This window comes from Myotis yumanensis, unplaced genomic scaffold (assembly GCF_028538775.1).
Source record: "Myotis yumanensis isolate MYYU_CA2020_CCGP unplaced genomic scaffold, mMyoYum1.0.hap1 SCAF_3, whole genome shotgun sequence".
Classification (NCBI taxonomy): Eukaryota; Metazoa; Chordata; class Mammalia; order Chiroptera; family Vespertilionidae; genus Myotis; species Myotis yumanensis.
The window spans coordinates 212,244,781-212,256,962 of NW_027223754.1; the positions used below are offsets into that span (position 1 = coordinate 212,244,781).

General features: G+C 63.2%; 1 protein-coding gene across 1 annotated transcript in view; it reads left to right on the plus strand.

Annotated features, from left to right (window-relative positions):
• Positions 1 to 9,287, plus strand: part of PARVB (parvin beta) — a 66,021-nt gene extending 56,734 nt beyond the window's left edge. The window contains exons 10-13 of the mRNA XM_070411269.1: positions 1,471 to 1,539; positions 3,429 to 3,530; positions 5,364 to 5,436; positions 6,718 to 9,287. Of these exons, the coding sequence (XP_070267370.1) occupies positions 1,471 to 1,539; positions 3,429 to 3,530; positions 5,364 to 5,436; positions 6,718 to 6,794 (321 nt within the window). The 3' untranslated portion in view covers positions 6,795 to 9,287. The remainder of the gene's footprint in view (positions 1 to 1,470; positions 1,540 to 3,428; positions 3,531 to 5,363; positions 5,437 to 6,717) is intronic.
• The last annotated feature ends 2,895 nt before the right edge of the window (positions 9,288 to 12,182 follow it).

Consider the following 12,182-nt stretch of genomic DNA (forward strand, 5'->3'; position numbering starts at 1 on the left):
GACGTCTTGGGCACTGGCTGCTTAGCACCGAACAAGACAAAGTCCTTTCATTGCCCGACAGCTTCCCGCTTCCAGCCCCCACCCTGAGCTGCTGTGAGGGGTTCCCTGTACCCCAGACTTAACTGCAGGGGACCCTGCCCCCCTGTCCAGGTCTTTCCAGTCACCCCTCCTTCTCTGTCCCATCCACCCACATCCGGCCGCGGCCTTTAGGTCCCGAAGGGTTCGCACTCATCTTTGTGGCCGGGCCTGCCCTGCCCACCCCTCCCCTCCTGAACGCCCCCAACCCCCACCCCCCGGCCCAGCGCAAAGCCCCTCTCTGCCCCCACCTCCAGGGCGGGAGCCACGCGCCTCTCCCGTGAGCCCCTCACCAGCCTCCCGTCTCCTTCCCCTCCTTGGCCATGTCTCTCGATTTCTCCGTCCCCGTCGCTGGGTGTGTGCACGGAGGATCATGTCACAGGTCTCCGGGTGGGCTCTGGCCTGCTGGCCCGTGTCCCCAGCACCCAGCAGAGGGTGGCACGTGGTGGCTGCTCCGTAAAACCGAGCAGAAGGATTGTGGAAAGGCCCTCGCGTCCAGGGGTAGGGTGGGCGGGGGCGGGATTGAGTTCCAGGAAAGCTGGCTGTCAAGGCTGAGGAAGTTCACAGGTGACAGGCGTACAAACGCCCGCCTCCCGGGACCACGCCCGCGGACCTGTTTACTGAAACTGGGAGGCTGCGGCCTAGGCAGCCTGTTTTCTATCTTCCGTGGCCCAGGTGGCGCCCAGGGCACATTGAAAAGTCCAGTGACCTCTCTGCCAGGGGTCCTGCGGGGCCTGGGTGTTCTAAACACCAGCTTTTTATTTCAGTAAATAGAGGCAATTTGGGAAGTGTTTCCAAAAGCCAGGGCTGGACGCGTCCCATTGACCCCGGGCGGGAGCTGGTCTCAGCCCCTGTCCCTTTCCCGGAGGGAGCTGGTCTCAGCCCCTGTCCCTTTCCCGGAGGGAGCTGGTCTCAGGCCCTGTCCCTTTCCCGGGGGGAGCTGGTCTCAGCCCCTGTCCCTTTGTCTCTGCGGGGGGAGCTGGTCTCAGCCCCTGTCCCTTTGCCGCGGGGGGAGCTGGTCTCAGGCCCTGTCCCTTTCCCGGAGGGAGCTGGTCTCAGCCCCTGTCCCTTTCCCGGGGGGAGCTGGTCTCAGCCCCTGTCCCTTTCCCGGGGGGAGCTGGTCTCAGCCCCTGTCCCTTTGCCGCGGGGGGAGCTGGTCTCAGCCCCTGTCCCTTTCCCGGAGGGAGCTGGTCTCAGCCCCTGTCCCTTTCCCGGAGGGAGCTGGTCTCAGGCCCTGTCCCTTTGCCGCGGGGGGAGCTGGTCTCAGCCCCTGTCCCTTTCCCGGAGGGAGCTGGTCTCAGGCCCTGTCCCTTTGCCGCGGGGGGAGCTGGTCTCAGCCCCTGTCCCTTTGTCGCGGGGGGAGCTGGCCTCAGCCCCTGTCCCTTTGCTCCGCAGTCTCTCATCACCTTCGTGAACAAGCACCTAAACAAGCTGAATTTGGAGGTGACAGAACTGGAGACCCAGGTGAGTGTGTTCTGGGTGGGAGGGCTCCGATCCTAGGGGGCCCCGTGAGCAAACCAGGTGCCATCGTGTTCGTCCGGCAGGAACGCCCCCCCTGCAGCTCCAGCCCAGCCACCCCCGCCGTCTCAGACCCTCCGTCTTTCTTTCCTGGGGCCGTCAGAGCAAAGCTCACAAACTGAGTGGCTTAGACCAGCGGTCACCAACCGGTGGTCCGCGGACCCCTGGTGGTCCGTGAGGTCAGAAAGGTGGGCGACCGCTGGTTTAGACAACAGACATCTAGCCTCTCCCAGTTCCGGAGGCGAAAGTCCCAGCAGAGGCAGGGCTGGTGACCCCTGCAAACATTTTTTAGTACTGACCCAAGCCGTGTTCGGGGTGGGAGGGCTCGACAGTATATATATATCTATTGTTGTTATTAATCCTCACCCGAGGATAGTTTTCCATTGGTTTTTTTTAGAGATAGTGGAAGGGAGAGGGAGAGACACCGAGAGAGAAACGTTGATGTGGGAGAGACACGTTGATTGGTTGCCTCCTGCGCACGCCCTGGCCGGGGCCTGGGGTCGAACCTGCAACCCAGGTGCCTGCTCTTCACTGGGAATTGAACCCAAGACCGTTCGGTGCCTGGGCTGTTGCTCTAAACACGGAGCCACGGGCCAGGGCTCTTTTCACGTTTGATGTCTCGTGTTAGTGATGCGTGTGACATCTGCAGGGTTTTGGATCCGATAAGGCAACATGGATACCGGTAGAGAGAGGACTCATCTCGCAAACAGGCAACGTGCACGCACCGCACCGCTGCACACAGTGCAGACCCTACGTGTGTCCTCTCTTCCGCGGGGCCGGCTGAATGACATCTCTGGACTGGCTTCCTTGATGTCAGAACGCAGCATAGAACACGGGGGCTTTAGGCTGTGAGGGGGGCAGCATCGCTCGCCTCTGAATTGGTCAAGGCCCCCCCCCCCCAACTCCCACTCAAAACGCAAATAGCACCGTGGGATGAGTTCCCAGCGGTCGGCGGGCGTCAAGACAAAATCTCATTTCCCCGGGATTAGCGCCGGAGTCTGGAGCCGCGAGGCCTGGCTCCGGCTCCTCGCGCAGCTGACCCGCTGAAGCCGGCTGATTGCATTCACTCCGCTCTCGCTAGTTTCTCATTTGCTTTTCTAATTAAAAAAGTAATTCAGGTTCATTGTCGGGAAGTCTGAGGCGGCAGATAAGCAGAACAAAGAAAACGCCCGCAATGCCATCTGTGCCAGGGCTCCTTCCAGACCTCCCTCCTCGCGGGCCGTCCTCGCGGGCAGCGGGTCTGTGTGGGGAAGCGAGCGCCCGGTTTGCGTGTGGGTTGTGCGCGAATGCGTTGATTATTTCAGCGCCTTGCTAACGTGCACACACGGCCGCCGCTTACCTGCTGTCTGATAGGTTAACAGTGCGGAAGTATACCAACTGACAGGCAGAAACCCTCCCTCCTCCCTCCCCCCTGTCCCTCCATCGTCCTCTCCAGGGGTCACTGTAGTTCACGGTGCAATGGACATTTTTCTAGGTATTTTATGTCCATAAATGTATTTCCTAGATGGCACTGGATCACACTGCACAGCTGTTTGTTTTCCCTTTCGATATATTTCTATTGATTTCGGAGAGGAAGGGAGAGGGAAAGAGAGAGAGAGAAACATCAATGATGAGAGAGAATCATTGATCAGCTGCCTCCTGCACGCCCCACACTGTGGATCCAGCCCGCAGCCCGGGCATGTGCCCTGACCGGGAATTGAACCCTGACCTCCTGGTTCATGGGTCAGTGCTGACCCACTGAGACACGCCGGCCAGGCCTGGTTCCTCCTCTTGAGTGGACATGTAGCCGTGCCACTCTGTGCGTGAGCCACAGCGTCACCACGTGTTTCCTGTAGTTTGCAGACGGCGTGTACCTGGTTCTGCTCATGGGCCTGCTGGAGGACTACTTCGTGCCCCTGCACAACTTCTACCTGACCCCAGACAGCTTCGACCAGAAGGTACGCGCGTCTCCGCCACACGGTCAGGGGCCCCGCAGCCCTCTCTGGGGCCGGGTGCTCTGCAGACATGAAGCTGCACCACGGGTGGGCTCGCGGTTCCACGGGGCCCACGTGAAAGAAGGAAACCCAACTCGGGGCCGGTGCCTTGTTCTCTCCCGGGTATTTCCCTCCCGACAAGATCGTCCTTAGTAATCGTGGTCAGTGTTGGTGCAATTGCCCGCCCGTCCCCTGTACGTGCCACGCGGGCGTCACAGCTGGGTCCCCTGCTGCTCCCCCAGCTCCCAGGAGCCGTGCTTAGGGTGGTGCCGAGCCCGTGGCGTGGCCATGGGGCCGCGGCCTCCTGTCCCCCGCTCTTGCCCAACCAACGCAGTCCTGTTTTATCCCTATGAAAACAAGGCATCTTCTTTGAGTATATATACAGCTATATATATATATTTTCATTCCTGTGGATTGTGTCTCGCAAAATTCCCTGAATAGGATTGTTTGGTTCAAGGGCCTAACCTTGACGTTTGGGTTGCTGGCTCTCCGTCCGTGCCCCGCGCTGGGGGGCCGGGCCGTTCGCCTCCCGCCTGGGCTTCCTGAAGTCCAGCCGCCGCAGCATTTAGCCGCCTTGGAAACTTGGCAAATGGACTGACCATATTGCTTTGGACGCGTGGGCATCTGTCATGTCATTTCCCCAAAGTGCTAGGCCCACGAGTCAGAGAGGCGGGCAGCCAGGGGAACCTTCGAAGTTGAGCTAGTGCATATCAGTCTGCCCGCCGCACCTGGTGGGCTGCTGGCGCGGCCCAGCACCATCCGGCCCCGCCCCGAGATGGAGCAGTGAGTCCACGTGAATGGGAGTGTGAGGGAGAGGGCAGGGGACCCAGCCGGCCCCGCCCCGAGATGGAGCAGTGAGGCCATGTGAATGGGAGTGTGAGGGAGAAGGCAGGGGACCCAGCCGAGCTGCGGAACCGGCAGGAAACGGTGCCGTGTGACGTCCCGGCCACAAGGGCACCGCTGGAGACGAGGCTCGTGCCCTGCGGGCCCAGCTTGGCTGGTGGCAGAAGCATTGCTGGGGAGAGAGTTTTTCTTGGTTCAGAGGAATGAGACCGCTGGGGAGAATGGCGAGGCTAGCAGGCGGCCTGGGCGAGGCCCTGTGCCAGCAGCTGGGTGCCGTCCCCCTGCCCGCCTTCCCCTCCGACACCTTTGCTGCCCTGGCTGGAGGAGGAGGCCGCTCATTCCCATCCCGTTCGCCTTCGCCTGTGCGTGGGAGCTGGCGGGGAAGGCTGCTTTCGGTTCCCAAGTCAGGCTGGTACCTTACCTGACTCTCCCTCTCCCCGTCCTGTCTCCGCCTGGACCCATGGTCCGCTGTGCGTGTGCTGATGAGCCGATCTGGATGGTGGTCAGCTGATGGTTGGGGGCGGGGGGAGGTGAAGGGCTGCTCTGCGCTGAGGACAGGGCCCAGGGCCCGGCACCTCTGGGAAGTGACTTGTCTCCTCCGAGCCTCGGTTTCCTCATCTGTAAAATGGGGCCACTGTCACTTCTCATCCTGTGGATGTGCCAGGGCCTGGGGCAGACACACAGGGACCCCGAGCCCCCAGGGACAGGCTCCCTGCCTTCACCCCTGCGTCTCCCAGCCGCCCCTGATCACTGGTGAGGGGAGGAAGGACCACTAAGTGAGTCTGTGCTGCCTCAACAGACGTCTGCCCGCCGTGCCCTGGGCCGGGTGCCCTGGGGCCTTGGTCATTAGAGACCACTCTGTCCACGCTGGCTCCCTCTGTCCTTTCAGAGGAGCGTGGGGGGAGCGGGCGGGCTGGGCAGCGTGGCCCTGGCGTTAACCCAGCTCCCTTGCAGGTCCACAACGTGTCCTTCGCCTTTGAGCTGATGCTGGACGGGGGGCTCCAGAAGCCCAAGGCCCGGCCAGAAGGTAAGGCCCATCCGGTGCCCTGGGGAGGCGGGCGGCAGGGAGGGTGGCTGGGGGCCCCCTGAGGGCAGACTCTGAGCTGGTGGCTCACAGGCCGGCTGTGCTGACCCGGGTGTCCATGCCCCGTGGCCCGTGCTCCCGGCTTTGGGAACCAGGCGGGCTGCGCTGACGGAGCCACCAGTGCCCGGTCTTTAGTAACCACGTGACCCAGAGCCGTGGCCTCTGCCACGGGCCTCGGGGTTTATGGTGTCTCGGGGCCGGTGCTGGGGCGGGGATTGCGTCATGGCCTGAAGGACGGCAGAGGCTGGCTTTGCTGCCTCAGAGGCTGTCGGGCGGTGTCCCCATGGCCAGCGAACGGCGATGCTCGTGAGCAGGGAGGCGGGCGTTCACGCCCCACGAGGGGCTGAGGCCAGGGCCCGGTGAGGCCCCCTCGCCGCCCCTTCCCGGCCGCTGTGCTCAGTGGCCCACTCCAGGGTTGTCTGACTCGAGGGGCGTCTGAATCCCAGAAGGGCTTCTCCAAGGACAGATCCCGATTCAGGGCTGAGGGATGGGCCCGACAAGTCCCATTTGTAACAAGTTTCCAGGTGACGCCAATGCCCCGGGTCCGGGGAACCCACTTTGAGAATCGCTGTCCTCAGCCCAGCGTGAGCTCTGGCGGGATGTGTTCATTCCTCTCCCGATGCCCATCAGGGACAGAAAAGCCATCCCGTGACCCATGAACCACAGCCCCCCCGCCCCCTGGGCCAGGGCACCTGTCTGAGGTCACAGGGTATGCGAGGACCAGAACCCGGTGCCCGAGTCCCAGGACCGGTGCCCTTCCCACCACCGCAGGCGCCCGCACTTGCTGGGCCCCAGAGGGAGCTGACATGCCCCAGTGTCCTGGGCAGGCCACACCACGTGCCCAACTTCAGGGGCGGATGGCAGCTGCCACCTGCCCGCCCCAGGAGGCCGGCCCCGGCACCCGTGGTCCTGGCGCAGGTGAGCCCGTGGTGTGTGGTCCCCAGCGAATGTCCTCGGCTGCTGTAGACCCCACTCCACGCAGACGTCGCCGGTCGTCACACTAGTCCCCATGCGAGTCCCAAGGGGACGGAAGGGCACCTGTGCTGGCCACCCCAGGGCTCATCGCACAGGTGGCGGCCGGGGGCTCGTGGGAGGCCTGTGTCTGGGATGCGCTGCCCAGAGCGGCCCGGGTGGTGCTCCGCTGCAGCCACGCCAGGCCCAGGCCCCAGCGCCAGCCAGGCCCCAGGTGCGTCTCCCTAACGCTCCTCCCTGCTTCCTCTGCAGACGTGGTGAGCCTGGACCTCAAGTCCACCCTGCGGGTCCTCTACAACCTGTTCAACAAGTACAAGAACGCAGAGTGACGCGCGGCGACGCCCTGCGCTCCCCAGCAGCCCGCCCTCTCCCTGCTCCCCCCACCTTCCGGGGTTGTCGCCCTGACCTCCTGCCCGTGTCTGTGAGCTGCAGGGTTCTGAGGCCTCGCTTCTCTGGGCTCCCGGCTGAGTCAGCGGCTGTCGGCCTGGATCAGACGATGAAAGGAAAAATGCCGGAACCCAGGCCCGTCAGCCCCGGGAGGGGCGCCCGCGTTCCATCTGACGGCACAATTAGGGGTCCCAGGCGTCGCCCGCCAAGGGGTCCCATCTTGGCGGGACCTCCTGGGAGCGCACTTCTTAGTAAAGAGCGTTTTGCAGTTTTAAAAACTCCACTCAGGTCCCAGAAGCCTTTGCTGTGGCAGGAATGACCCCTCACGTTCCTGCTTCGTGGCCGCTCCGTGTTGTGTTCATCTCGTGTTTGCACAAACTTCTGAGGCCCAGAGGCCCCGCCGCCCGCCGCCCAGGGAGGGGGACCTGCCCAGGGGACGCATCTGCTTCTGCTGCCGGTGGGCCGGTGGGAGCGGGGCCGTGGGATGCAGTTTAGAAACGTCAAAAGCAGGTGTATCCCTTCGCTCCGGCCGCGACAGAGCCGCAGACTGGGCAGCTCCGCCGACAGAGTTTATTCCCTCAGCCCTGGCCCGGGAGCCCGAGCGCCAGGCGGGCAGCGTCGGTTCCTTCGGAGCCTCCCTCCTTGGCCTGCAGACACCTGTCCTCCCCAGTCCTCCCGGTGTCCCTCTGTGTGTGTGTGTGTGTGTGTGTGTGTGCCCTGATTCCTTCTTATAAGGACCCTAGTCATGCTGGGCCACCCCCAGCCATGTGACCTAGTTTCACCGGCATCGCCTCAGGCTGCCCTGTCGGAGGCCCTGGGGGTTAGGGCTCCAGCCCGTGAGTCCGGGGGCCACGGCAGCCCCTCCTCGAGGGAGCGAGGCTTTCCTCTCGATCCCCGAGTCTTGGCACCTCCCCTGGGGCACCTGCAGGAGATACTGCTCACCCGCCTCCGTGCTGCTCACCCCTTGCTCACCGTGGCACAGGGGAGAGATGGGGCGGCTCCGCTGGGGCTCCGGTGGCTGTGTGCTGGGGCTCAGCCCCCAAACTCTGCCCCAGCGCCCCAGCTGGGGTTTATGATGTGCGTGCGAACCCCGGGGCGGCCCCTGCAATCAGCCTCCTCCCCCCTTTCTCTTTGAGGTTCGCCTTCCGCAGGGCACAGGCTGTGGAGAAGTGGCTGCTGTTCAGTGGGCTGTCGCTGCTGGAGATTTGGGAAAGGGGCAGCATCCCATCTCGGCCGGCCGCATGCAGGCTGGGTGGGCTCAGGGCCTGTTCATGGAGGTGGCTGTCAGGGGGGACAGGAATAAGTAAGGTGGTCTCCGGTGGGGTGCATGGCATGGCAGGGCGGTACGGGCACGTGGCTGAGCTGGGACAGTCAGTGCCGCCTTCATCACAGCCCCTGGGGCGGGAGGCCCACCCACCTGGCGTGCTCACCCGTCCCTGGGGCCATGCGGGGAGGAGGCAGCCTTGGGCGGCCTGCCCGGTGGGCAGCTGTGCGGGTTCCTTGGCCCACGTGGAGGCCGGTGGGAGAGGGAAAGGAACAGTGAGATGGGGAACGGACTCCCCGGCGATGGCCTCGCAGCGCTGACTGAGCCCATGGTTCCCGGGAGGGTGTGATATTTCACTGAATTACTTTTCCGAGTTGGTTCAAAGGTGTGGGAGTGCCTCACGCCTGCCAAGGCCCCCTTCGGCTGCACCGTTTCATTTTTCCTTGTTCCTCTTTCCAGTGTGAGTCCAAACTCACAGTGTGGCCTGGACGGGTGCACTGGGGGCCTGTCCCAGGCGGAAGTCGGTGGCCCTGGCCCGTGTGGCTCGGTTGTTTGGGCATCGTCCCGTGCACCCAAAGGTCCCAGGTTTGATTCCCCGTCAGGGTGCAGTCCCCAGTAGGGGGCGTGCAGGAGGCAGCTGATGGATGTGTTGTTCTCACATTGATGTTTCTCTCCCTCTTCCTTCCTCTCCCTAAAAATCAATCAAAATAAGAAGGGTGAGCTCTGCTTGGGGAATGAGTCCATCGTCTCGTTGGCCTGGGGACGTAGTTGTCCGGGCGTGAGTTCAGGCCAGGGAAGCTGGGCGTCTTCGGGGTTGCACATGCCCAGGGAGCGGCGTTTCTCTGTCGAGGGGCCCTCAGCACAGGAACCCAGTGAGCGCCAGGCCGGCTCTCCAGGCCCAGGGGATGCGTCTTTGTCCCTCCCCCCACCCCCCGACCTCGGGCGCCTGCCTGAGGCTCCGTTTCCCCTTTAACAACCACAGGGATTATGCAAGCGCCAGCCAGCGCCTGCCCCGCGTTTCAATTGGATGTGACGAAGAGCTGTGCTGTTCTAAAGCAACGGGATCCTTCCTCCTCCCCTCTGCGGGCCAGTGTTTTATTGTGTTTATAACCGTTTCAAGCACTGTTTACTTTGGGTTTCTGGATATTAAATAAAAGCTACTCAAACCCCAGCTGTGTTGTTGACCTGCCTGCCCGCGACCGCTGGAAGCCGACACCATCCGTGTGTGCTGGGGCCCGCGTGCCCCAAGGCTCCGAAGCCCAGGCCGTTAGGAGAACGCCGTGTGGTGGGAATAGGCCGCTGGGATTCTAGGAGAATGCCCTGTGGTGGGAACAGCCTTCTGGGATTCTAGGAGAACGTCCTGTGGTGGGAACAGTCCGCTGGGATTATAGGAGAACGCCCTGTGGTGGGAACAGGCCGCTGGGATTCTAGGAGAATGTCCTGTGGTGGGAACAGGCCGCTGGGATTCTAGGACAACGCCCTGTGGTGGGAACAGGCCGCTGGGATTCTAGGACAACGCCCTGTGGTGGGAACAGGCCGCTGGGATTCTAGGACAGTGCCCTGTGGTGGGAACAGGCCGCTGGGATTCTAGGAGAACGCCCTGCGGTGGGAACAGGCCGCTGGGATTCTAGGAGAACGTCCTGTGGTGGGAACAGGCCGCTGGGATTCTAGGAGAATGCCCTGCGGTGGGAACAGGCTGCTGGGATTCTAGGAGAATGCCCCATGGTGGGAACAGGCCTGGGATTCCAGGACAACGCCCTGTGGTGGGAACAGGCGCTGGGATTCTAGGAGAATGCCCCATGGTGGGAACAGGCCTGGGATTCTAGGACAACGCCCTGTGGTGGGAACAGGCCGCTGGGATTCTAGGAGAACGCCCTGCGGTGGGAACAGGCCGCTGGGATTCTAGGAGAACGCCCTGTGGTGGGAACAGGCCTGGGATTCTAGGACAACGCCCTGTGGTGGGAACAGGCCGCTGGGATTCTAGGAGAACGCCCTGCGGTGGGAACAGGCCGCTGGGATTCTAGGAGAACGCCCTGTGGTGGGAACAGGCCTGGGATTCTAGGACAACGCCCTGTGGTGGGAACAGGCCACTGGGATTCTAGGAGAACGCCCTGCGGTGGGAACAGGCCGCTGGGATTCTAGGAGAACGCCCCGTGGTGGGAACAGGCCTGGGATTCTAGGACAGTGCCCTGTGGTGGGAACAGGCCGCTGGGATTCTAGGAGAACGTCCTGCGGTGGGAACAGGCCGCTGGGATTCTAGGACAATGCCCTGTGGTGGGAACAGGCCGCTGGGATTCTAGGAGAATGCCCCATGGTGGGAACAGGCCGCTGGGATTCCAGGACAACGCCGTGTGGTGGGAACAGGCGCTGGGATTCTAGGACAACGCCCTGCGGTGGGAACAGGCCGCTGGGATTCTAGGAGAACGCCCTGCGGTGGGAACAGGCCGCTGGGATTCTAGGAGAACGCCCTGTGGTGGGAACAGGCCGCTGGGATTCTAGGAGAACGTCCTGTGGTGGGAACAGGCCGCTGGGATTCTAGGAGAATGCCCTGTGGTGGGAACAGGCCGCTGGGATTCTAGGAGAACGCCCTGCGGTGGGAACAGGCCGCTGGGATTCTAGGAGAACGCCCTGCGGTGGGAACAGGCCGCTGGGATTCTAGGAGAACGCCCTGCGGTGGGAACAGGCCGCTGGGATTCTAGGAGAACGCCCTGTGGTGGGAACAGGCCGCTGGGATTCTAGGAGAATGCCCTGTGGTGGGAACAGGCCGCTGGGATTCTAGGAGAATGCTCTGTGGTGGGAACAGGCCGCTGGGATTCTAGGAGAAAGTCTTGTGGTGGGAACAGGCCGCTGGGATTCTAGGAGAATGCCCCATGGTGGGAACAGGCCTGGGATTCTAGGAGAACGCCGTGTGGTGGGAACAGGCCGCTGGGATTCTAGGAGAACGCCGTGTGGTGGGAACAGGCCGCTGGGATTTTTTCCAAGAAAGAACCCTACCACGGCTGTCGCTGCCTCTGGTGGGCGGCAATGCTGGCACCGGCCGCACGATCCCCACCCAGCGCTGCTCACCTGGCACCTGGCAGCCGCAGTGGGATAGGCAGCGGTGAGGAGCCCGCACAGCGCTGTGTGGGGCTGGGGCCCCCATGGACTGAGGCCCGGGGTTTCATGGGCGGGAGCCACTGGGAACGGGGCAGTCACAGCTGTGGATGAGTAATCGTGAGGAACAGAGGAGGGTGGGCCCCCCGACATCCCACCCCCAACCCCCATCCCCAGTTCCAAACCAGGACAGGAGTGGCTGGCGGCCAGTGTCACAGGCCGGGGAGAGGCAGCTGCGGGGAGGAGGGCAGGGGACGCCGAGGTGACCCTGATGGCGGCCACACCTTCACACTCACCTGGTCCTGCTGCCACCGTCCCCAGCGGAAGTCACGGAGGCATCACTGTCCCTGGGATGTTAGAACTGTAACCATGGAGAATGGCCGCCTGGGAGCTAGGCAGCTAAAAAAATACTAAATTACAACCTGCTGGGAGGACCCAGGCTCTGCTCCCGGAGGACCCGCTGGTGCCTAAGGGAACCCACTCTCTCCAGAGGGGCCCTCCCTGGCGCCCCCTCCCTTAAACCAGGGTGGTTGGCGATGTCTGGAGTCAGTGGGGTGTTGCGCTGGGGGAGGGGGTGTCCCTGGGCTGCTGATGAGCATCCTACAACCCACAGGCACGTTCCTCTCCCCCCAGCCGAGTCCCGGCCCCGATGTATGTCCGTTGTGCTGAGACAGCGCGACTGGGCACCATCGATGGGCTGTGAGTGAGTGGGGGTGTGAAGCGGGGCCTCTGGGTGCTTGTGGAGAGAGCCAGGGGCGGTTGGAGTTGGGAGAAGCCGGCCGCCAGGATGGGGGTCAGCAGGAGGCTCTGTGTGGTCCAGGCAAGAGGGAGGGGGCCTGGCCGGTGGGGCGGGGGCCTCAGGGGAAGCCGACTTCCCCCTGTAGCCTCGGTGGCTGGTGGCCGGTGCTGCCATGTGGCGACTAGAAACGGGGAGGAACTGGCCGGGTTTGCTCAGTGGGAGGGAGAGGAGAGG